The sequence below is a fragment of the Camelus bactrianus genome, chromosome 9 (assembly GCF_048773025.1).
Source record: "Camelus bactrianus isolate YW-2024 breed Bactrian camel chromosome 9, ASM4877302v1, whole genome shotgun sequence".
Taxonomy (NCBI): domain Eukaryota; kingdom Metazoa; phylum Chordata; class Mammalia; order Artiodactyla; family Camelidae; genus Camelus; species Camelus bactrianus.
The window spans coordinates 41,083,686-41,104,444 of NC_133547.1; the positions used below are offsets into that span (position 1 = coordinate 41,083,686).

At 51.5% G+C, this 20,759-nt stretch overlaps 1 protein-coding gene across 2 annotated transcripts; it reads right to left on the reverse strand.

The window, feature by feature from the left end:
- Nucleotides 1–219: 219 nt before the first annotated feature.
- DENND2D (DENN domain containing 2D) lies at nt 220–19,820 on the reverse strand. Of its 2 annotated transcripts, none has more exons than XM_074370145.1 (12): nt 19,610–19,820; nt 14,909–15,084; nt 13,952–14,064; nt 13,167–13,236; nt 12,380–12,457; nt 11,032–11,172; nt 9,610–9,758; nt 7,055–7,232; nt 3,999–4,040; nt 3,496–3,580; nt 2,929–3,168; nt 220–2,453 (listed from the first exon to the last, which is right to left on the reverse strand). In XM_074370145.1, the coding sequence occupies exons 1-12, from the start codon at nt 19,665–19,667 to the stop codon at nt 2,377–2,379; spliced, it is 1,407 nt and encodes a 468-aa protein (XP_074226246.1). In that variant the 5' UTR covers nt 19,668–19,820; the 3' UTR covers nt 220–2,376. The 2 variants fall into 2 exon arrangements, with proteins under 2 accessions (XP_074226246.1, XP_074226245.1); XM_074370144.1 differs by lacking the exon at nt 19,610–19,820 and adding an exon at nt 15,659–19,129.
- Between the last annotated feature and the right edge of the window lie 939 nt (nt 19,821–20,759).

Genomic DNA, 20,759 nt, shown 5'->3' on the forward strand with positions numbered 1-20,759 from the left:
CAAACCCTTCCCCCAGATTGTCAATAAAAGAGGCTTGGGCCTCTTGAAAATTTGCGCTCTCCTTTTCTGGCTGCTCAATATCTGCACAACAGTTTGAAATGAAAACCAAGTATCCTCTAACTATAAACCAGATCTGTTTCCACGGTACATAGATAGTTCAGTTGCTTGAATGAAGAGGGAGACAAGCAGAAAAGTTTTAAACTATTGACTAAAATGAGGTATGTTGTTACTGATTTTTATTTATACATTGTTTCCATAATCAGAGGTAAACAGTAGCTGTGCGGCCTTGCCTGGCAGCCGGAACTCTTTCTTGCACTTTTAATGGTTCCATGAGTTCCATATAATCTTGATTAGCAATGACAGTGAAATCTTTTATTTCTTTGCTAGAATATAATAGGAAAGGGACATTTCTCAGTACCTTTGCTTGCTAGCAACTTCTCCAGCATCTGGAGTAGAGAAGTGCATACAGGAAAAAAGGCAGATCAAATTTTGTAAGCTTGGACAAAGGAAAAAGAAGAAGGGCTAATTAACTTATTTGGCAAAGTTACATCCTTGTCTTGTCAGATATAGCAGATGTTAATTACCTGCAGGAGACATTGAGGTGTGGGAGGCTAAACGGCATACCAGTGTCACAACAGTTGCTACTTTTCCGAATGGGGACTAGAATCCACATCTTCTGAATCCTGGTCCAGGGCTCTCTCCTACACCATAGTAGGTTTTAGTGGGATATAGCTACAAACAGATGCTAGGATCTTTTTCAGCCTAAAGGAAATCTGGAAGACATTCAGGTATTTGGTGTGTGTGTGTCCTTCAGCTCTAGGTTACTATCAGCATCAGATCAAGGGTATGTGAACCTCAGCTGGCCTTGCTTCTTCTTGTGATCATATACCTGGTTAGGTACCAAAATCTCCTGAAGAAGTTTAAAAAAATACAGGTTCCCAGGTCCTATCTCTAGAGATGATTTGGTAGGTTTGAGACGGGGCCTCCTATTTTTCATAAGCTCTCCAGGATTCCAGTCCTTGTTCTAAAACTTTCTGAGGTAAAACTAGGCTTAGGAACTACTGCCGTAAATTACCTAAAGACATGCATTAACTCTTAGAAGCTGTGCAGAGTAGCAGCATAGCTGGGGTGGTAGGTGCACGGTGGAGCATCTGCCACCTGCAGTGGGTCTCTCTGCCCCTAAAATAAAATTATATTGGGTTGCACTTAAATTTGGCAACCCCAGCCCCCTATCCCACCCTCCAACAACATTTGTTTTCTTTGTACAGAATTCAGGGGCCCCTGAGGACCACACTCACATACACATATTAATTGATGGAATTTTTGAAAGACAAGATGCTTCTAAAAATTTCTGACCCCTTACAGTGTTTGAACAGAAGCTGTCAGTAGAGGTATAAAGATGGACCGACTACTAAACCCCTTGGATTTTTAAGACTATGATTCTCTTTTCCCAAAGGGGAAAAAGTATCAATGTGAGGATCCCTCCGCCTTGAGCTAAAGAGTTGACCTGGGCTTCTCAACAAAGTAGGAAGTAGGGTGTCTAAACAGAAAGTTCCAAACTGGAAGTGACGGGCAGACAGACCAATTTTTGGAAGCAGTGCAGTGTTCTTCACTGGCTTCTGTCAACTGAAATGCCTACCCTCAAGCCAGCCTGGACTACAAATGCTTCACTCTGGCAGCAGCCTTTCCTCCCAGGACTCTGGAAAGCCCACCTAAGGAGAACCAAGAACTGCTGCCCCGCCCCTGGTGCTGTTGCTGCTTTTACCAGGTTCCCTTACCCTTCATGTTAGAGACTCTGCTGACCCCTGTGTAATTCTGCTGCTCCAAACACAGCCTGAGTTCTGGGCACTATTACCAGGTCCTCCACATCTAGTCCAGTTTAGTCTCACATCTATCCTTGTTTTGCTGGTTCTCTCTCCAGAGTGGAAGCCAGAGATACACATATATAGGACAAGAACGTTGTCATCTTTATTCTTATCCTCACATGTCCACAGACCTCTTTTTCTACGTGGCCTTTGGGCCATAACTGGTCCCTCTTTTGAGGATTTTGTAATAGTGGGAGGGGGCAGTGACAGCAACATCGAAGATTCTACAACACTCGGTACAACTGTCTGCTGCCCTGTGTCACCTCTGCAGAAAAGGCAGCTTTGTGCCCAGCTCCATGAGCACAGAAGTCAGAGCCTTCCAAAGTCCTGAGATAGCTGATTCCAGAGATCCCAAATTCAAGACACCAACTTGAAGCAAGACCTGGTTACCAGGACTCGGAAGAAGGCTGTGGATTCTGGGGACTGAGGGCTTCGCTGATCCTGCCGTGCTGGCAGGGGCCAAAGTCCAAAACTGGCTTGTCGGTCTAGTCACGCCTGTTCACTACAGCTCTTATTTCACAGTCTTTTCCTTTGATTTCCTCTGTTTCTTCTGTTCCTCATATTCAAGTATTTTCTGTTGGAAATAGCCTGTGGGTTCAGATACAGGTGTTAGAGGCATCTAATCCGGCCAGGCAGACCAAGATGAGCTCAGGAGCGAGGGTCCGAAATATCCTCTCTGTCTGCTGCCCGTGCTCCCCCACCCCCACATTCCTGCCAGGATTCCCGTGCCTTCACAGGCCTCTGGAGACCCGGGTATTCACTTTGGCCCGAAGGGGCCTAAAGCAAAGAATAACTAATAGGAATTAACTCCAGACTAAAACAAAGAGCACAGGGCCTCCTGCTGGCTGATGAATAGAGCAACCTCTGCAAAATGTCAGCCCAGAAGGCATTTTCCTTAGGCTTCAGGGTCTCTCTTTCCAATCCGACTTGAAAAGATGACAGCTCTGTTGTGGATTTCTACAGAGGAGTGCCCTCTCCTCCCTCCTCGTCATCCTAGGGCCACACCTGACTTGGAGACAGTGACCCTCTGGGCTTAGATTGATAGAGGGCTGTCCCTGTATACCTGCAGGAGGTTGCTTGCTCTTCTCAGCTTCCTGGATGAAAAGGGAGAAGAGCTGTGTCTTCACAAACTTCTTCACAAATCGGCGGTTGGCCTTGGAGGTCAGAGCCTTATAGAAGGCCCGTTCTTGGAAGTGGCCTTGCCCGTTTGCCTCCCGCTTGATGTAGGAGGCATAGTGGCCCACAGTTTTGACGAAGAACTGCACAAAAGGGCCTGAAACGTGCTCGTTGATTTGTTCCGGAGCTGCAGAGGACAGAGAGAGATCATCTCAGAGGGTAACAGATGGCTGAAACCACCTACTTTTATCTCCAAGTGGCTTTCGTTGCAGGCTGAAAGCTCTTGGGGAAGGGATGCAGTAGGGTTCATAATTACCGATGACTGATTAAAACGGGAGACTGGGTCTGGGTTCTCCACCACTGCTTAGGAAAACTAAAACCTCATACTCACGCTTGCCCTAGAATCCAGGCCTCTGGGACTAGCCCAGGGCTGCTGAGTGAATTCATTTGAGTTCTGGAAGGGAATTGTTGGGAATCATGCCCTCAAGCTCTTTGCAGAAAGGGTAGGACTTACTCTGTGACTCCTTGATCTCCCGACCCAGAGAGTCTAACAGGTCATCCTGAAGCTTGGGTGGTAGGATGTCTTTTTCGTCACCAACCTAGGAGAGGACAGAGCTCAGAGGTCAAGGAGTCACAGAGGAGGTGTAGAGGGAGGTGTTGGCAGAGAGTGTGAGGAGGGCATGAAATTTACCCCCAACTTCACCCCCAAACAATTGGCCACATAGAGAAACAAACAGAAGCTGTTTCTTGATTGTCAGTTTGACTCTAAACATTAGCAAGTCTCTCCATTCCTGTAGTACTTGGTTTATATCCTTGCTCTAAAGGCACTAACACCAATCGCCTGGTGAAGTCACGTGCGTCTTTGTCGTGGGCTCCTTGCGAGCGGAGAGGTCTTGTTAGTGTGAGTTCTCACTCAACAGAAGTACTTAAAGTTGGTTGAAGTGAGTGGAGCATCAGTGAGACTAGAGCAGTTGAGCTGGTGGGGGGGCTGACGGGGGTCTGAACCCAGACACTTACTGACATTAAGAAGGTTCCTTCACAGAGATTCACCAACAGGACCTGAAAGAAACGCAGGACAGCTTGATCTCTTCCCCTTTCTTCATAGCCCTCGGGAGGCCTCAGCACCTCCACGTCTGCCTGTGGCTGTACCTTTCAGCCCAAGCAGCAACCAAGGCAGCATCTGCAATTCTCATTTCCTGGCTGATGGTCTCCTTTCTCACCATTCCCCTCTTTCCTGGGGAAAGGGGATGAGAGTGTGGGAAGGGGGAGTAAGGGAGAGAGCTGAGGGAGAAGGGGTACAGAGTACAGGTACCGCATAGCCACTCACTCCCTTAGTAAAATGAGGTTCACACTAACAGCTTTTACATGTGAGACATTTAGTACAAGGCACACACCATAACTGCTTTGCCGATTTTATCTCATTTAATCCTCCCAGCGGTCCTGTCGAGGCAGGTACTATGCCTATTTTGCAGGTGAGGAGACAGACCCAAAGAAGTTAAGCTGCCCGAGGTGATACTGCTAACAGACAGTAGAACCAGTTTCCAAGCTGAGGTTGTGCTGTCCCTGGGATTGCAGCCCTCTCCCCACAGCTCTCCTCAGCTCCCTTCCCTCTGGTTGGCTTTAGGACAAGGATGTCGACTTTTGAATGCTTACAACAACCTTAGGTCCAACTGCCTGCACTTCTATTTTTAAAAAAAGCCCTCAGAGCTTTGGGCCTCCCAGCAGGAAACAGCAAGAGAAGGAGATGAGCCCAGGGTCAGCAGGAAGAGGGAAGGAAAGCCGGTGAGGAGACCATGTGTCCATAGGCTGCAGGCGGGACAAGCACAGGCCTGGAACCTGGGGGACCTGAGTTCTAGCACCAGCTGCGTCCCTGCCTGAGGGGCCTTCAGTCTAGACCTGAGATGACGAACAGGCATCCTGCTGGTTGGATTCCAACCGGCAGATCTGCATCTTTGAGCCTCAGATTATTTTATAAATAATTGAATGAGTTTCCAGTATTTAAATGGAAAAGTTCACATAAACTTGGGATTTGGGGCTTCCCTGGACAAGGTAGGAGCTCTGACACTGGTCCACATTCGGGTGGAACTGAGTGCACCTGCCTCCTTTAGGCAAGGCATGTGCTCAACAGATGAGCGTAAGCCCCCAACGCCTGCGCTGGCCACGTAGGTGCCTGCTGGGCCCCTCTTTTCAGTTTGTGACCCTTAGTCTTGACCGGAGGGTGAATGATCCCTCTGTGCTCCCTTCTTCTAAATAAAAAGAAAGAGAGGAACAGGAAAGCATGCCAAAAGACAGAGAGGGCCCTGTAATTATCCATCATCAAGGAAGGAAAGTTGAACTAGTTCAGGCCTGAAACCTCTTGTATACATCAGCTCAGATGCCTTTATTCAGGGCAGGCTCTTCAATCTAGGGTGGGGGCGGGAGGGGGAGGTAAGTGTGTGAACATTTTTTTTGTGAAGTTGTTCCCAGAAATCTTTCCAGTATTTGGGATATTACTGCCTGTCAAGCAGTGCCTTCCAGAGAGCTGCTGACATGGGGAGTCGGAATCCCCCTACCCCTACCCTGGCCCCTGGCCCTCTGCCTTCCTCATCCCCTGCCCGCTTCACAGAGCAGCTGCTGAGAAATAAAACAAGCCAAGGCTCTAAGACAGTAGGAACAGGAGTCCTATTAACCTTGGGGTGTCTTCCCACCAGGCCACCGGGGGAGGAGCCACAGCTTACAAGGGGCGGGAGCTGCAGCGTCGGGAAGTTTCAAAACTTCTGGGGTTGGGACATCCTAAGTCTTATTGCTAAACATGGGGCTGATACTCTGGCCCAGTTAGTCACAAGGCAAAGGCTGGCTCAAAGGGCATGTGTACTCAGCAGTTCTGAGGAGGGCTGGCTGGGCCGGGGACGCAAGGACGGGAAACAGAGCCTGCTTCTCTATCTCCCAGCAGCACTTGGTAAGAAGGGCTTTTGGTTCTACCTCCATCATCGCCTGTGCAGCCTCAGATAAGTCAGTTGAGTTCACTGGACCTCAGTTATTTCTTATGTAAATGAGAATCTTCCCACTAGGGCTGGTCTCATGCCTTCATACCTTACTTCTGGACCTGGCCTCTCCCTTTCATAGGCCCTTTGTCTACACAGAGGGAGTCCATGGTCAGCCAGTGCAGACACAACTAAGTAGCTTTTCTGGCTTGAGACTGCAGTAACATGCTATATTTTGAAAGTTCCTATTGACAATTCAAGCAAAGCCCCTGTTTTGAGTTGTTCTTCCAAACACTGGAGATAGATTTATGTTACGTATGCCCATTTTCACCACTGAGCTCTCTGGTGTACTGGGGGCACTGCCAAGAAATAAGAAGCTGACAAAATCAAAGGGGATTTGGACCTATATCTTCATTAGCCAACAGAGCTCTGAGCTAATCAGAAAGATGATCCTTGCTACAGAAAAAAAAAAAAAAAAATCAGCATTTTCAAGACTCATTGTTTTCAGGAAGGCTATGTTAGTTCACGTCCAAGCAATGTGGATAAATTCCAGTGGGGTGTGTGTTGTATAGACCAGCTGTGCTCAGAAGAGAAATTGGGAGGGTGGGTATAGCTCAATAGTACAGTGTGTGTTTAGGGTGTCCGAAGTCATGGGTTCAATCCCCAGTACCTCCATTAAAATAAACAAATAATTAAATAAATAAACCTAATCCCCCAACACACACACAAACATAAATAATTTTTTTAAGAGAATAATGGGATACCCAGGGCCAGCTGACTAGGACTAGCTGGCTCAGGGCAGTTGGATGACCCCTGAAATAAGTGATGTGCTACCCCTTAAGCCCAAAGGGAAATCATTTAGGAGGAGGAAGCAGAGACTTACTGAATAGCCACTATATGTCAGGCACCGGGCTAGGTGCTTTATGCACATCATTTCCCCTGGGGTCCCTAGAAACTGAACATCGTCATTCCAGTATGACAGATGAGGAAGCCCGGGCTTAAAGAAGTTAAGCTTCTTGCCCCAGATCACACAGCTGTTAGCAGCAGAGCCGGGATCCGGATCCTGGTCTGCCTCGCTCCAAATCACGCCCTCTTCCTGCTGCATCATACCTCTTCCATGGGGCTCTCCATAACCTCCTGCTGAAAGCGCATTTGTACTCCAACCATGAAGGGAGTGGGGCAGCAGACAGTGGCCAGAAGGCTCTCGGGGACAACAGGGATGTAGGTGTGTGCCCAGCTGAAGGGGTAGAGCAGCGCGGCAGCAGCGTGGATGCACTGAGACAGGGTGCTGGGGACAGGGCACAGAGAATCAGAGTCAGGGGGGCCTCCCTGAGCCGCCACCCCCACCCAGCCCACCACAGGCAGCAGCAGCTGAGTGCTACCCCAGGGGATATGAAAGCAAGTCTGGGAGCCAGGCTGGTCTCAGAGCTGTGACTCCTTGTAGCTGGGAGGGGAGGGCAGAAACTGGGAGGGGCTGAGGCTCCTCTCATCAAGGATGGGGCCTCTATTTGATCCTTTTTTCCCAGTTAGTCTCCTCAACTCACTACTGGGGGCGGGGAGAAGTAGCTCTAAAGAGAGGAGGGGAGAAGAAATGGCTCCACTCAAACAGATCATTGATTAAGGCCCTTCTCTATGTGCACCCCTGGGCCAAGGATGTGGATACCAGGAAGTATGAGCCTGACCCTGCTTTTAAGGAACTTCCAGTGTCGTTAAGGAGACAAATATGTAAACATTGGAGTAGAGCAGAGAGGTCAAGCCTTATTTCCCCCCTTTATGTCTCATCCCCAGCCTTTAACTCTCACGGCTCTTTCTGGCCACAGGAGGTTATTTAAAGCTACCAGGTTGGTGCCTGTGTTTGTGTGGGAAACTCCTAGATTCCAGGAACCTCTTACCAGCAATTTCTACCCGGAAAGTCCCACAGAGGTGGCTCCTCCACCCTTTGCAATGAAGCATCCCTGCATAATTATTGCCTAAGTCACAACTGGGGCTCAGCTCCTCCCACTCCCCCCTCAACCCACACACACAACCCCACCCTCTGTCTTCTCTATTCTCCACTAGCTTTCATGGCTCTTCGTTTCTTCAAATTGCCCCAAAGCCACGGCCAATATAAACACAGATGCGGAAACCTTGTTTCAATTCTTGGTATCAAGCTAGCATTTCCTGAGTTAGAAAGATGGAGACTCTGAGAGTCTAGCCAAGACTTGGGCTGACTGGAAGTCCCCTTCCTGCCTGAGCTTCAGAAACCTGAAACACTCAGTGTGGGAAAGAAGTGGGGAGAGGTGGGGTCTCCCGGAAGAAAGTTACTGTCCAGAGGTGAGCCCATGGCCAGGCCAGAGGACACCTGGAGTCGCCTTCACTTCTGAAACACCGATCTTAGGGGGAAAAGGACAGAATCCCAGCTCTACCCAGGATAGAAACTTCTCACTTCCCTAGAGGGCCGAAAGTGGAAGAGCTATTTCCAAAAAAATAAAAGCTCACACCACTTCCTCAAGGATTAGCCTACCACTGGTGCCTTTTTGGTTATTACTGGTTTGTACAGGAATTTCAACCCACAGACCCCATTCCCTGCCCAAGCTTCCTGTCCTCTAAAACCCATGACATTCACATGACCCTCTGACCTAACATTTGGGTCCCTAACATCCTTTTCTTCTTCTTCCCTAAAAGATAAAAACCAAGGTTGTAAGCCCAATGTCATCAGCTTTCTTCATCCCCAGACGTGAACAGTTCAACCTTCTCCTGTTTTATGATCCTTCTCCCTTCTCTGTTCTGTCACATGTCTCCCCATCTTTCTCAAACTTGAAGCCCCTAAGAGGTAGAGACCAAGACATGATATTACTCTGCTTCAACTATACACAGGAATATACTCAACTGCGAGCTTATTATTAAGAATCACAGCTAGCATTTACCAATATGTGCCTGGCGGGGTGCTCCTTACCTAATGGGATTATTTCATTTAATCCTCACCACATCCTGATGAGGTCGGCACAGTCAATATCTCCATTTTACAGACAAGGGGATCATGACTTTAAGAAGTTAAGAAACTAACCTACAGAAAATCATGTAGCTAAAGGTTGAAGGAAAGAACCAGAACCTTATTCTGCTGATTTCAACACCAGTGCTTTCACTCACTACATAATTCTTTATCCCCTTCAGGTCAAGGACCACATCTTGTATGTCTGTATCTTCCCGATACCAGTTTACCATCTGGTAAACAGCTGACACACAATAAATGTTTGTTGAATGAGTGAACAAGTGGACAAATAAGATGTGTTTGCAGTTAAGGATGATGGGCTTGAACTCCATACCATTATATGGCTTCCTGCCCTGTCCTCCACCCTCCCTCCCTCCCTCAGCGTTTCAAGAAAAGAATCATGTCTGCATCCACCCTAACTGGTCTCCACCTGGGCTGTCACAGGAGTACTTCAAGCCCTTCTCAGGGCTAAATCAGGGACCTGCTTCAGGCTTAGGCAGCAATTAAGTTTGAAGGCAGAAACGGGGGACTGCAAAAGCGTATTTTTCTAGAATTAGTGCAGGTCAAGACCGGGAGGCAGCAGGGTGAGCACACGGGTCCTATGGCCTGATTTCCTTGGAGAACCCTCGGGTCTGTTCCCTGGAACCCAGGGATGCCAATCAGTTCAGGTGAGCTGCTCAGTGGCTGGACCTACCTGAGACCTTCCGCCAGGAAGATGATTCTTCTCTCCAGCACAGCAGAGGCAAAGATCTGAACAATCTTCTCATAACCGAGACAACGCAACAGAGAACTAAAATCCACATGTTCTAGATGGGAGTCTAGGGGCCGCGTCAATGAGATGAACTGTGGGGCAACCAGAGAGAGAGGGGGTCAGCACACTGAAAAATCACACAGACCCCAGAAAGCTGGGCCTCTACCAGTCTCCACACCATTCTCCCTGCAGGAGGGAATCTGATCCTGTCTCCCTCCTGCTAAAAATCCACCCACAGTTTCCCTCTGCTCTGAGGATAATGCAGATGTACGCTGGCATGGCACTCGAGGCCCTGCCTCCCCCACCATCTCCCCCACCTCGCTTGTCTCATCAACCCCTTCCAGTTCCTTGAGCATGTCATGCTGTTTCCTGCCTGAGGTTCTTTCCTTCTCTGGATTGCTCTCCTCCCTTCATTCTTCTTTTTTTTTTTCAATTGTTGATTGATTAATTATTTTTTTAAATTGTAGTTAATTGACCACATTTTATCTCTTCATTCTTACCCTCCTTGTTGTCTCAAAGGCCTTCCTGGGCCCCCTAATGCAACACGTGTTTCTCACCCTTTTCTCACCCAGGATCCTGTTTTCTTTTCCTTTCGTCACAATCATACAAGTTTTGATTATCTATTCATGTGTGTGTTTACTTATTTAACGTCTGCCTCCCCCACTGGCCTTTTAGCTCCATAAGGTCAGGAACCACATTCATTTTATTTACCACTTCAGAGCCGGAAAATAGTGCACCCTGGAGCACAGCAGGCCTTTCATACTTGCTTTTTGAGTAAGTGAAAAAGCCTAGCCCCCTCCTCTTATTCTTATATGGGGAAACCAAGGTTCAAAGGGACACTCAGATTATCCAGAGTACCATGGATCAGGGCTGGAATTCTTAAAACAATGTTCTACCTGCTGCGTTGTCCGCTCAGTGTCTTAAAACAGTAACATCCCCCATATGGCATGGGTGGGGATTCAGGGTTGGGGATGAGTGATAAGAAACAGACAGGTGGACGCCATAAGGTAGAGATACAGGACAGAAACAGGAAGATAAGGGAGGTAATGGGGAAAAGTGGCAGTTTAGGGGCTGGGGGCAAAGGCCATTCTAGTACCAGGAGCCTCAGCTTACATAGCTTATTTATTATAAATAAAAATGTTGGTGGCTTGAGCAGTGACTAGGTCCTTGTGAGCATCAGGTTGGAAGGATCAGAAAATTTGGGTTTGATATTTAGCTCTGTGAATAATTCAAGCCAAGCCCCACTCCCTACCTGGCTCAGTTTCTCTGAATGTGAACCTGCTGAATGGAAGCTCCATGAGGAGCCGTGCCACAGAAACCCAGCCCCTCCTGCTGGGGAGGGTCTCACCCATTTTGCTCACCAACCTCAGTGCCTGAGTCGGGGATGAAGCTTTTGAGGGTGACGGTCTTCCCAGGAGCAGGGAAGGCTGCCTCTCGGAGGCCCTGCATGAATGGGTAAATGACTGCCAGGGAGATCTGATGCCTCTTCTCCACTTCATCCAGGATCTGCACAAAAAAGGACCCCAGGAGACATGACTCAAAGGGATGCTACTGGGCGGGTGGCAGAGATCTCATATGTGAGTCTCCCACGCTGGTCCAGCCAATCCTTAACTGGTTCTCTTTCTTCTTTGGCAGAAACAAGTCTGCTGTTTATCTCCTGCACAAAACCCCCTTTTTCCTAGCCTTATTCTTTTCATCCTCTGTCTACCAATCCATATTCCTCCTTTCTCCGAACATCAACATAGACGACCTTCCCCAGGAAGTCGTCCTAGAGTAAACTCATCATCCACGATGGTACCTTGTTCGTTTGTCCTGGCTGGAGTAGGAGCATGGAAGCTGGGCCTGCTGGGTGCCACTCTGCCCTTCAACTTCCACTGGATACTCCCCAGGGAGGGACGGCCTCCATCGCTCAGAACTCCGCACAGATGAACACTCCGCCCAAGCAAAGGCTGACGGAGTTTACTGCCTTCATCCTTCCAAAGGATGGATGCCTGTGGCAGAGCACACTGACGCCCTTTTGTGCCACTAAGACATGTCCCATCCACTCTGAAGGACTCCTCTCTGAACCCAGCTCAGGCACAGAGCCACACAAATTAGCTACAGCAGAAATCCTTGGAAACCTCAACTTCCCTTCTACCCTGAAAGGAGTCAGAGGGAGCCCCCTCAAGTCCCAAGTCCCATTGCATAGTCTATATATTTGTTTAGTGCTCTGCTTTGTTCACATATCACCTCATACCAACCCATGAAATAGAAGGGGAGGGATGCATTCGACAGACAAGGAAACTGAAACTCCGAATTCCAAATGTGGAGCTCTCCCCACTGTCCTGCTCCAGCTGCCTTCTTACTAGAGATCTTACTAGATTCTCTTTCTTTCTTTCTTCTTTTTTAATTTTTTTTTAGGGAAATCACTGGTCACTGGGGATTGAACCCAGGACATTATGCATGCTAGGCATGCGCTCTACAGCTGAGCTATACTCTCTGCCCTAGAGCAGCGGATTCTCTGCTGCAGGGGAAGTAGTCTTCTGGGTTCAGTTTCCACTTTTCCCGAAAATCAAGTCAAGCCCAAGCACCTCTCTGCCGGTTCCCCCCGTGTGCCTAGCCTGACCCCGACCGTGGGGGAGGAGTGCAGGGAGCACGGGCAGGACAGGCGGCCAGGCAGACCTGGAGGCTGAACAGGCCCAACTGGCCCCGAGGAATCCTGTTCCGCCCCTACCTTGGAGAACAGGCCGAAGCAGCCAATGCAGCTGACGATGCAGTACACCCTGGGGAGGCGAGGGCCACGGCCGGCGGGCTGCAGGGACAGAGAGGCTCCTTCAGTGCCACAGCCTCCCCCCCAGGGCCTCCGCCCAGCTGGGGCTGATGGGGCACGGGGCTGGTGGCTGGGGCTGGGGGATTCCCCGAGGGTGGTGGGCCGGATGGAGAAAGGCCTGGCTGCACAGAGGTCCCATTCAAGGGACCGGCAGCAGGGAGGCCAGAGCGGTCACTGAAATAAAAAAAAAAGATGGCCTTAAGGGGGGTGGATGGCTCATGGGCAGCACCAACACCATCAGGGGTCAGCAAAGAGGGAACATGTGTGCTGTAGAGATGAGGAAAAAAGCTAGGGAGGGGGGCGCTCTGAAAGTGCCGTAGAGAGACCCAAGGATTAAACCATGTTCAAATCCCAGGCCAGGTTCTGGGAGGCCCCAGGGGCCAAGGCAACGAGGCCTGGATAGAGATGGTGGAGGGCAGATTGTGCTGAAGCCTCCCCCACACAGGAACGCTTGAAAGCTGGAGAGAGTAAAGACCAAAGCAAAGGTCCCCGGGGTGGGTGAGGAGGGGTGTGTGTCCTCATTCTTGTGAGGCTGCAGACGGCACTAACATGGCAGCAGGTGCTGGGCTGTGCTCAGTCTACAACCACCACTGCCAGGGAGACTTGGCTTTTGCAGCTGAGGCTTGAGCAACCCCAGCTGCGGAGCGGAGCAGGCTGCAGGGAAGAGGGGGCAGTTCTGAGCTGCACAGACCAAGAGACGCCTGCAGTATCCGATCTTCCTGCTTCCATCCACATTGGTCAGAACGAAGGAGAAGGTCTCCCTGAGGATGAGCAGACAAGACCTAGTTAGCACCTGCTCACCAGCTTCTAAAACAGGACGGCGGCCAGCACCAGAGGGGTGCCAAGGCGGGTGAGATGGGTCAAGGAGAGCTGCTGACTGATCCTGAGAGTAATTGGAACACCAGTAATTTACCTAAAGTGCTTATTGGTGTCAAGCTTTAAATGCATCACCTCCTTTAATTCTCCGAGCAACTCTTTGAGGTACGTTCAATGACTTTCCCCACTTTAAAGATGAAGGAACTGAGACTCTGAGGGAGTGTTTCTTATCCAAGGTCATTCACCTCATGAGTGATAAAGCCAAAATTTGAGCTCAGGCAGTCAAGTTCCAGGACTCAAGGTATAAAAGACTTTGCCATACAAGGGACTCCTTAGAGACCAAAGGCCTTCTCTTAAGGCCGTCTTCTGTCAGAGGCAGTCAAAACACAGTAATTCTCACTCCCAGGACAGGTGAGAGAAACTTGCCCTTCTCTGGACAGAAAGGACTGGTCAACCTGGTTAGCTAAGATTGCTTGCCTCCAGAGACCGACCCCAGGCAAATGTTTAGAAATGAATGAACTCCGGTCCCTCCCCATCAGGAAGGAAGCTGGTGAGAAATCAGCATACACTCCATCTGAGAGGGGCGCAGGAATCACGTGGCTCACACTTATCCCTTCTCCTCCAATCCCAGATTCCTCTGTCCTAGGGCCGGGCAATTACCTGGGATACTCAGTGAGTGGAGCCCACTCATTCCCATCTGGGAAGCAAAACAAGGGGATGGCTCCGAGCAGCCGCTCCTCCTCCTCCTGTTGGCCCCGAAGCAAGTTCTCCCTCTATAAGGAAGAGGAAAAGAGACAGGTGGGCTGCTGGAGGTACGAGCAGGTGGAAAGGGCTTGAGGCCTGGTGGGCTTCTCTTGAGGCTCGAAAGCAGTCTGAGAATAAGCTTTTCTACTGGCTTGCGGCTCCAAGCGTATCTCTGCCCGTCACTCTGCACAGAGACTGCATCCTTGGTCTCTGGCTGGCACAACCCCAGGGCCGAAGGAGCTCTTCCTGGGCCAAGGCTACATGAACCTGAGTTGGACTTGAGTATCCCAGGGATCTACATAGTTAGGAAGGGAGCCAGGACCATGCTGAATACAGAAAGGCCCAGAGACCGCCTGGCTTCCTGGGAGGACCACATCAGAGAAGAGATGTGGCCAGCTCAGTCGCCGCTTGGACAGGGTAAGCGAAGCTAACCCCACCGCTTCACCCACCGCAGGACCAGACAAGAAGGAGACTGATGTCTGCTCATCAGCTATGTACCTGTCCTGCCCTCTCCTTCCCATCCACTGCAGGGAAAGGGTTCCTCCAAGAACCTGTGGCAGAAGGTAAGCTTCTCTACAGAGCAGGGTGGCTGAGGATGGAATTTGAAAGAACTAGGAGGCTCCCCAAAAGGGCAGAAGAACTAGCCTCATTTCCCGGCTAGGGAGCCGAGGTCAGTTCCTCACAAAGATGCCAGACCTAGATTCTGTGGGTGATAACAGAAAACAGGGCTGGGCCTGCAGGAAACAGGAGTGGTGAGCTCAGGACAGCTCCAGACTCCAGCCCCAGTCAGGGAGGGAAAGGGCACCCCCACCACCACCGCCTCTCAAACACCGCAGTCCTCTTCCACCCCCGGCCCCCTCCTTCAGTCCTTACCTTAGGAAACTGGTAGGTGATCGTGGGCTCATAGTCCTCCCCTGAATGCTTTTTTTTGAGGGAAACCACAAGGAGGTACTCAAAGAAATGCTGCCCTCCAGCAAAGCTGGGCAGATAGTGCTCCTGGGCTCTTTCTGGTTCCTTTACAGCTTCCCCCGAACTGTCCCGGAGAGGCACTGAAACCAAGACACCAGGGCTCACTTGGTATCTCATTGATCCAAGCCCCAGGTGGAGGCTGTGCAGCTCTGGGCAACTTCCACACCTCCAAGCCGCCATGCCAACGCTGAGGTCCCCGGAGCCCGCCCACCGCCTCAGATCCCGGCACAGAATCAGAGCCAACTGGACAGTTTCTTTGCCTGCCCTGGAAGATTTGGAGCCACAAGGAGCCAAGAGGAGGAAAGAAAACACAGATTCAGCAGTCAAGGAAATGTACTGGGGAGGCCGCCTGGGAGGCCCTTGGCCCCAGGGTGACAGAGACTCTGACTACCTGAGACATTGTGCCCCAAGCAGACTTGGACTCAATAAATCAGAACAGGCTCGAGAGCCACGTGGCTGTGACCACACCAACCCCCACAGAGGGCATGACCGACTCTGCAGACCAAAAGGGGAAACCTCCGAGCACAGTCACATGGGGAGCCAGGTGGAGGCTGAAATATAAAAGGAAGAAGAAAAAGAAACATTTCAAGGAAGAAGCAACCTCCTCGAAGAGGACCACCCCGGAAAAAGGGAAGTGGGCGATCCAGTCCAGACCTGCTCGGCGTCCTCGCAGCAGCCAGTTGGGGAGGCGCCTGAGTATCCTGCCTACCACTCGTCTTTCCATCTTCTTGGGCCTGTAGGGCATGGAGAGCTTCCCTGTCCCCCAACACGGTCTGGTTACAGAAAGCCCGGTAAAGGGGCGGCTGTTTCAGTCTCCAGCCACAACTCTAAGAAGCCAAGCCACGCACTGTCTTCCAGATCGGGGAGAGCAGTTTCCATCCTGCGCACCCGGTGGTTGAGCAAGAAGGTTGTGACAGGACCCAGGAAGGCAGCAGAACGCCCGCACTGACAGAGACAGCATCCTGGCACTGCAGCTCAGACCTCAGCTCCTCCCAAGAGCCCCAGGGTGTGGTGAGAGAAAAGGTCATAGGCAAACACCTCCAAAGCCCGGCTGCTTCTGGGCTAAGGACTTTCAATTCTGGGCTGCAGATTGTGAAACGAGTTTCCTTACAACCTCCGGACAATGAAGAATGCCTGATAGCATCAAACTGTGAGCGCTGGACTTCGCCGGCCCCAGGACTGGGATCTTCTGTCTTCATAACCGATTCCTGACCTCTCTCTTCTTAACTTGGTCAACAGCTGCAGATGACCCCTGCAAGGCCACCTGCTCCGCTGTGGAACTTCCAGGACTTCAAGGTTACAAGCAAGAGCGCGGGACCAAACACTCCCCACAGAGAGCATGTCACTGCCTCCCCTGATTAAGATCAATAGACCTGGCCCAATCATTATCTAAGTGGAGAAATTTGTTCTAGCAAGAGGAATTCCTGGATATCAATACAAACATAAAAGCCTCCTCTCCTGGTGGCGAAATAGAGAGCAAATTTCATCTCTGAGCAGGAGAGTTCCTAATATTTCAGGACGATCTACAGTGGTGCATCTCTCACCCGCTGCGATACATCCTAAGGGGCTCCTGGGACCTATTGTCTCATGGGATCTGTTCCAGGGCTCCAGTGTAGAATCCCTCCTCCCAGATGGGAAGGACTCAGGACATTCTCCCTGGTGTACTGTAAGGGACTGGTTGCATCCGCAGCCTGAGGGGCACTCAGTGGCAGTGGAAATCACCTGTCTGATCTCCACCCCACTCCCACTCTTGCTCAGTCTTTTATGCCTGTTGGACCAGGTCAACCGTTCTGCCAGGCTAAAAGCAGAGCAGCAGGCCCCTGGGGCTCTAGGGTACAGATTGGTGTCTGGAGGATGGGGAAGAGAGAAAGGATAGCAATAAGGAATCGCCTAGGATTCTCACACAAACCCTTGAATGTGTAAATGCACATGATAAAAGAAAAAGACTTTTGCCAGGAGGCAAAAAGGTTTGGTGCCAGGGTCTGCCACTCCTGTAAAGAGTTAGTAGCCCTCTGGAAGAAAGTGGGGTGCTGAAATAGGGGAGATGACTGCTTGCCCTTAACAGCTCCAGACCTGGCTTCTGGGGACTAGTAAAAGCCAGTACTCAGTGGCCCAGCCGTGACTCCTGGGGATAATGCTAACCACGATAAATAAGGATGTTACAAATACTGTAACTGTGGGAACAATGACCTGGAACACTTGGATCTGTCGCCACACCTTACTCGCAACCTGCGCAGACTATTCAACACAATCCTCACCTCCTGTCCGAGGAACAAGCATCTCTGATACAGATGGAGAAACTGAGGCACAGAGTGATTCAGGGACTATTTAGGGACTACCAACAGAAAGTTTTGGGAGTGGGAATTATGAGGGATTCATGTCTATGCTCTGGCCTTCTGGATGCAGTGCACACCAAACATCCCACAAATGGGGAATGCCTCCTGTTTGCAAAAGACCTAGAGACCCTCAATTTTTTTTTTACTGATCATTCCAGAACCTCGGGAAATGATTTCTTTCCCTAAATTCTTTGAGTTGCATTTTCGGCCCATTTCTTCCTGCTTTATCAGGAGAGCCAAGAGCACAGCAAAACTCACAAACTCAAAAGAAGTTACTGGACTTTGGGGCTGAGGTCCAAAAAATCCAGATAAAGATTGCTTTCTCCTCCCTTTCAAAGGGGGTTAATTAACAGAAGAGAAAACATCCATCAAACACACATGTTTAATATAGGTCATCTCATTTAATCCTCAGCGCCTTAGAAAGAAATAATTATCCTGAGTTTTCAGTTGAGAAGGGAGCCACCCTTTCTAGGGAAGTCAGGAGTCTGGTTACACTTGTTCCTCCATCAGGAAGCCCCTCCCACAGCCCTCTGCTGAAAAGTCCCAGAACTAGCAGAATTCGGGTGTAGGGACTTTCTAGAACCTTGATCCGGAAAGCTGGTTCCTCCTCTTTTAGCTTGGCTGCTCTCAACCCAAGACCACCACCACTGACACTCCTCCCCATCTAGATGATTTACACATGCACGTGTACACACACGCACACACGCGCACACACACACTCACACACACACACACACACCCTCCGACCACACAATTGCCTTGGAGCCAAAAAGGCAAAGAAGGACGGGGAACTCCCCAGGAAGGCGGAGGACAGTATGGAAGATGAAGAGGGCACAGTCCCCTGGCCTGACAGGTGCCAGACCTCAGGTCAAGTCATACTGGCTGCTCATCCACAGGTCCTCAATGTCCAGGAAGCTCCTATGGGCACAATCATCAGCCCTGTTTTGGGACCAGGTGTGTGGGAGCAACTCTGGGCTGCAGGGAGCAGACCGATGCCTTCCATTCACCTAGACTTCTGAGGGTTGAGGGAGACCAGGAATGACCAGGCCGGTGCTCTCCAGAGGAGAGGGACCACCAGCCCCACCCTACATCCGCTCCTGCCACCACAGACTCCCAGGCCTCCGTCCCCATCCATGGTCTCTGATCCTTGGTAGAGGAAATGAATGACCAGATAGACACTGGAAAACTGTGTTTAGGAAGAACGGCAAGGGCTGGGGGTAGGGGGCAGGGGTAATGGCAGAAGGAGCACCAGTCTCTCCCTGCAGGGCTCTCCTGCTCTGGGGCTTGGAGTAAGAGGAGGTCTCACTCCACCTTTTGATTGCCAGTGTTAAGAGAGGTGGGCTGTCTGAGAATGACCCCTGCTTACTCTCCAATCCAGCTCCTTTCTTCTCAGAAGGTGGGACCTCTGGGCAAATTATCTAAGGGTTATGGCTTCTTGGCCACCGGACTGGCTAGTGGTAAGCAGCAATGTTTGTTGAATGAATGAAAAAAAATGAATGAATTCCTAATCTGCCTTCCAAAGCTCAGCGCCCCTGCTGAGAAGAAAGGAAACGAATGTTGACTTTAATTGAATCCCCACCACCCTGGACGGAAGAAATATTCTCACTTCACTGAGAGAAGATCAGGGGTGGGGCGCTAGACTTGTCTGATTCTAAGGAATCGGCTGAACAGGCTCCACCCCAGCTCTGCTTGCGGCCGCACTCTCCAGGGCTCTCCGCCGCCCTTGGGTGGTGTGGTGGGGGGAGCACGTCGGGAAGACCAGTTCGGTGGGCGGCGGCCGCGAGCGGGGCTGGGTCGCGGGCTCCCACCGGAGGCGTCCCTGGACCTCGAGACGAGGCGGGGCAGGGCGGGGCGGGGTGGGGCGGGCGGCCGGGGGCTGAGGCGGGGTCTCCGGGCGGCGCGCCGTGGCCCCGGCGCTGCAGGAACTCTGCGGTTGCCCCACAAGCTTCCTGGCTGGAAGGACACGTGGCCCCGGGGCCCCACAACGGCTTCCTTTGGCCGGCAGCCTCCCCCTCACCCCCGCTGGCATGGCTTCTCTTCTGACCTCCGACCCAGTCCCCACCAGCCGGTTTCCACCTCCACCTGCGCCCTCCCTCCAGCTCACCTGACCCCTGCCCAGCCCCCAGCGATGACCCTCAGACTGCTCTCGGATCGCAACCCTCCGCACCGCCGTCCCCTGGCCCCCTGCCCCGATCAAGCCCTGTTCTGGCCCGCGGTCCCCTCGCTGTCCCCGCACCCTCGCCCCGGTGCGCCCCGGCCCGGCACTAACCCCCACGGCCGCGCTTCAGTCTCAGGCTGGCTCGCAGGCGGCGGCCGAGCCCATCCATGGCCCCTCGAGTGCCCGGCGCCAGTTCCCAGGTCCACGCCGGCCCCGCCCCCCAAGGCGCGACCTCCGCGGGCCAGACACTTTCACTTTCACGCGGGGGGGAGTCCGAGGGAACAGGCCCGGGGCGGGGCGGCGCACCTTCCGGACTCCAGCCCAACCCCCGGCGCACCTGGGCGGGCCCGCTCTTCCCTCGGCCCCGGGCTGGGCGGCTGGGGTGACAGAGGGCGCTCGACGCGTGTCCGGGAGGGGCGGTGCCACCTCGCTCCCACCCTCCGTGGGGCACCCCGGGAAGCGTGACTTTCCGAGCCCCGCAGTCCCCAAATGCGGGCGGGGTCGCAACGAAGTCACCCTCTACCTCCGCGGCAAGCGCCGGGAGTGCCCGCCCGGTGGGCATCTGTGCACCTTCCTGGTGGCTCCGGACTTTTCCCAGAAGGGGATAGAGTTTTTAGAGACGGCACACCTTTCCAACCCATCCATCTCACCCCTGCTACTGCTTTAGCCTCTGGCCATTTCCAGATCTCTTACCCGTATTTGTCCTTCTCCCCCGTGGGGAGAAGCATTGCTCTTTTTCCGATTCCGCTTCCCCAAGGAACCGACCCGAGACCTGGCGGCTCTTGAGGAGGGACTGAAGATGCGGGTTAGGGTCTTGACCCCGCCTTCTATCCAGCTTGTTCTGGGGCAGATCAGCAAAATAAGGGTAATCCTGGCCCTGCCACCCGCATAGATGTGAAAGTTAAGGGATAGAAAGTTCTTTGTAAACTCTTATGTGATTAAATTTAAAGGGAGATGATAATAATGATGAGGATGGTGAGGACAGTTGCAGCTAGCCGCACCCCAGTACAGCCTTTCAGCTCCTCTCCACCCTTCTCACCTTCGCTGGCTTCCATGTATGCCCAGATTTCAAGCTTCAGTTGTCAGGGATGAAATTTGCATTTGATAAGCCCCACTTATTTCTTGGAATCTGCCCTGGCTCCCCTCTCCCTCGCAGGACCTGTATCTGTAGGGTGGAAACCGTAGAGAGAGTGCAGAGCTTATATGAAAATTTTCCATTCACAGAGATTTTAGCTTCAATTTCAGGTGTGGAAGGCAGAGG

Coding starts and splice junctions, on each gene's coding strand:
- DENND2D (XM_074370144.1), bottom strand. CDS start 15,749: ATGCCCTACAGGCCCAAGAAGATGGAAAGACGAGTGGTAGGCAGGATA. Junction 11,173..12,379: donor GCTTCGGCCTGTTCTCCAAG/GTAGGGGCGGAA, acceptor TTTTTTGTGCAG/ATCCTGGATGAAGTGGAGAA. Junction 2,454..2,928: donor GAGCAAGCAACCTCCTGCAG/GTATACAGGGAC, acceptor CTGAACCCACAG/GCTATTTCCAACAGAAAATA.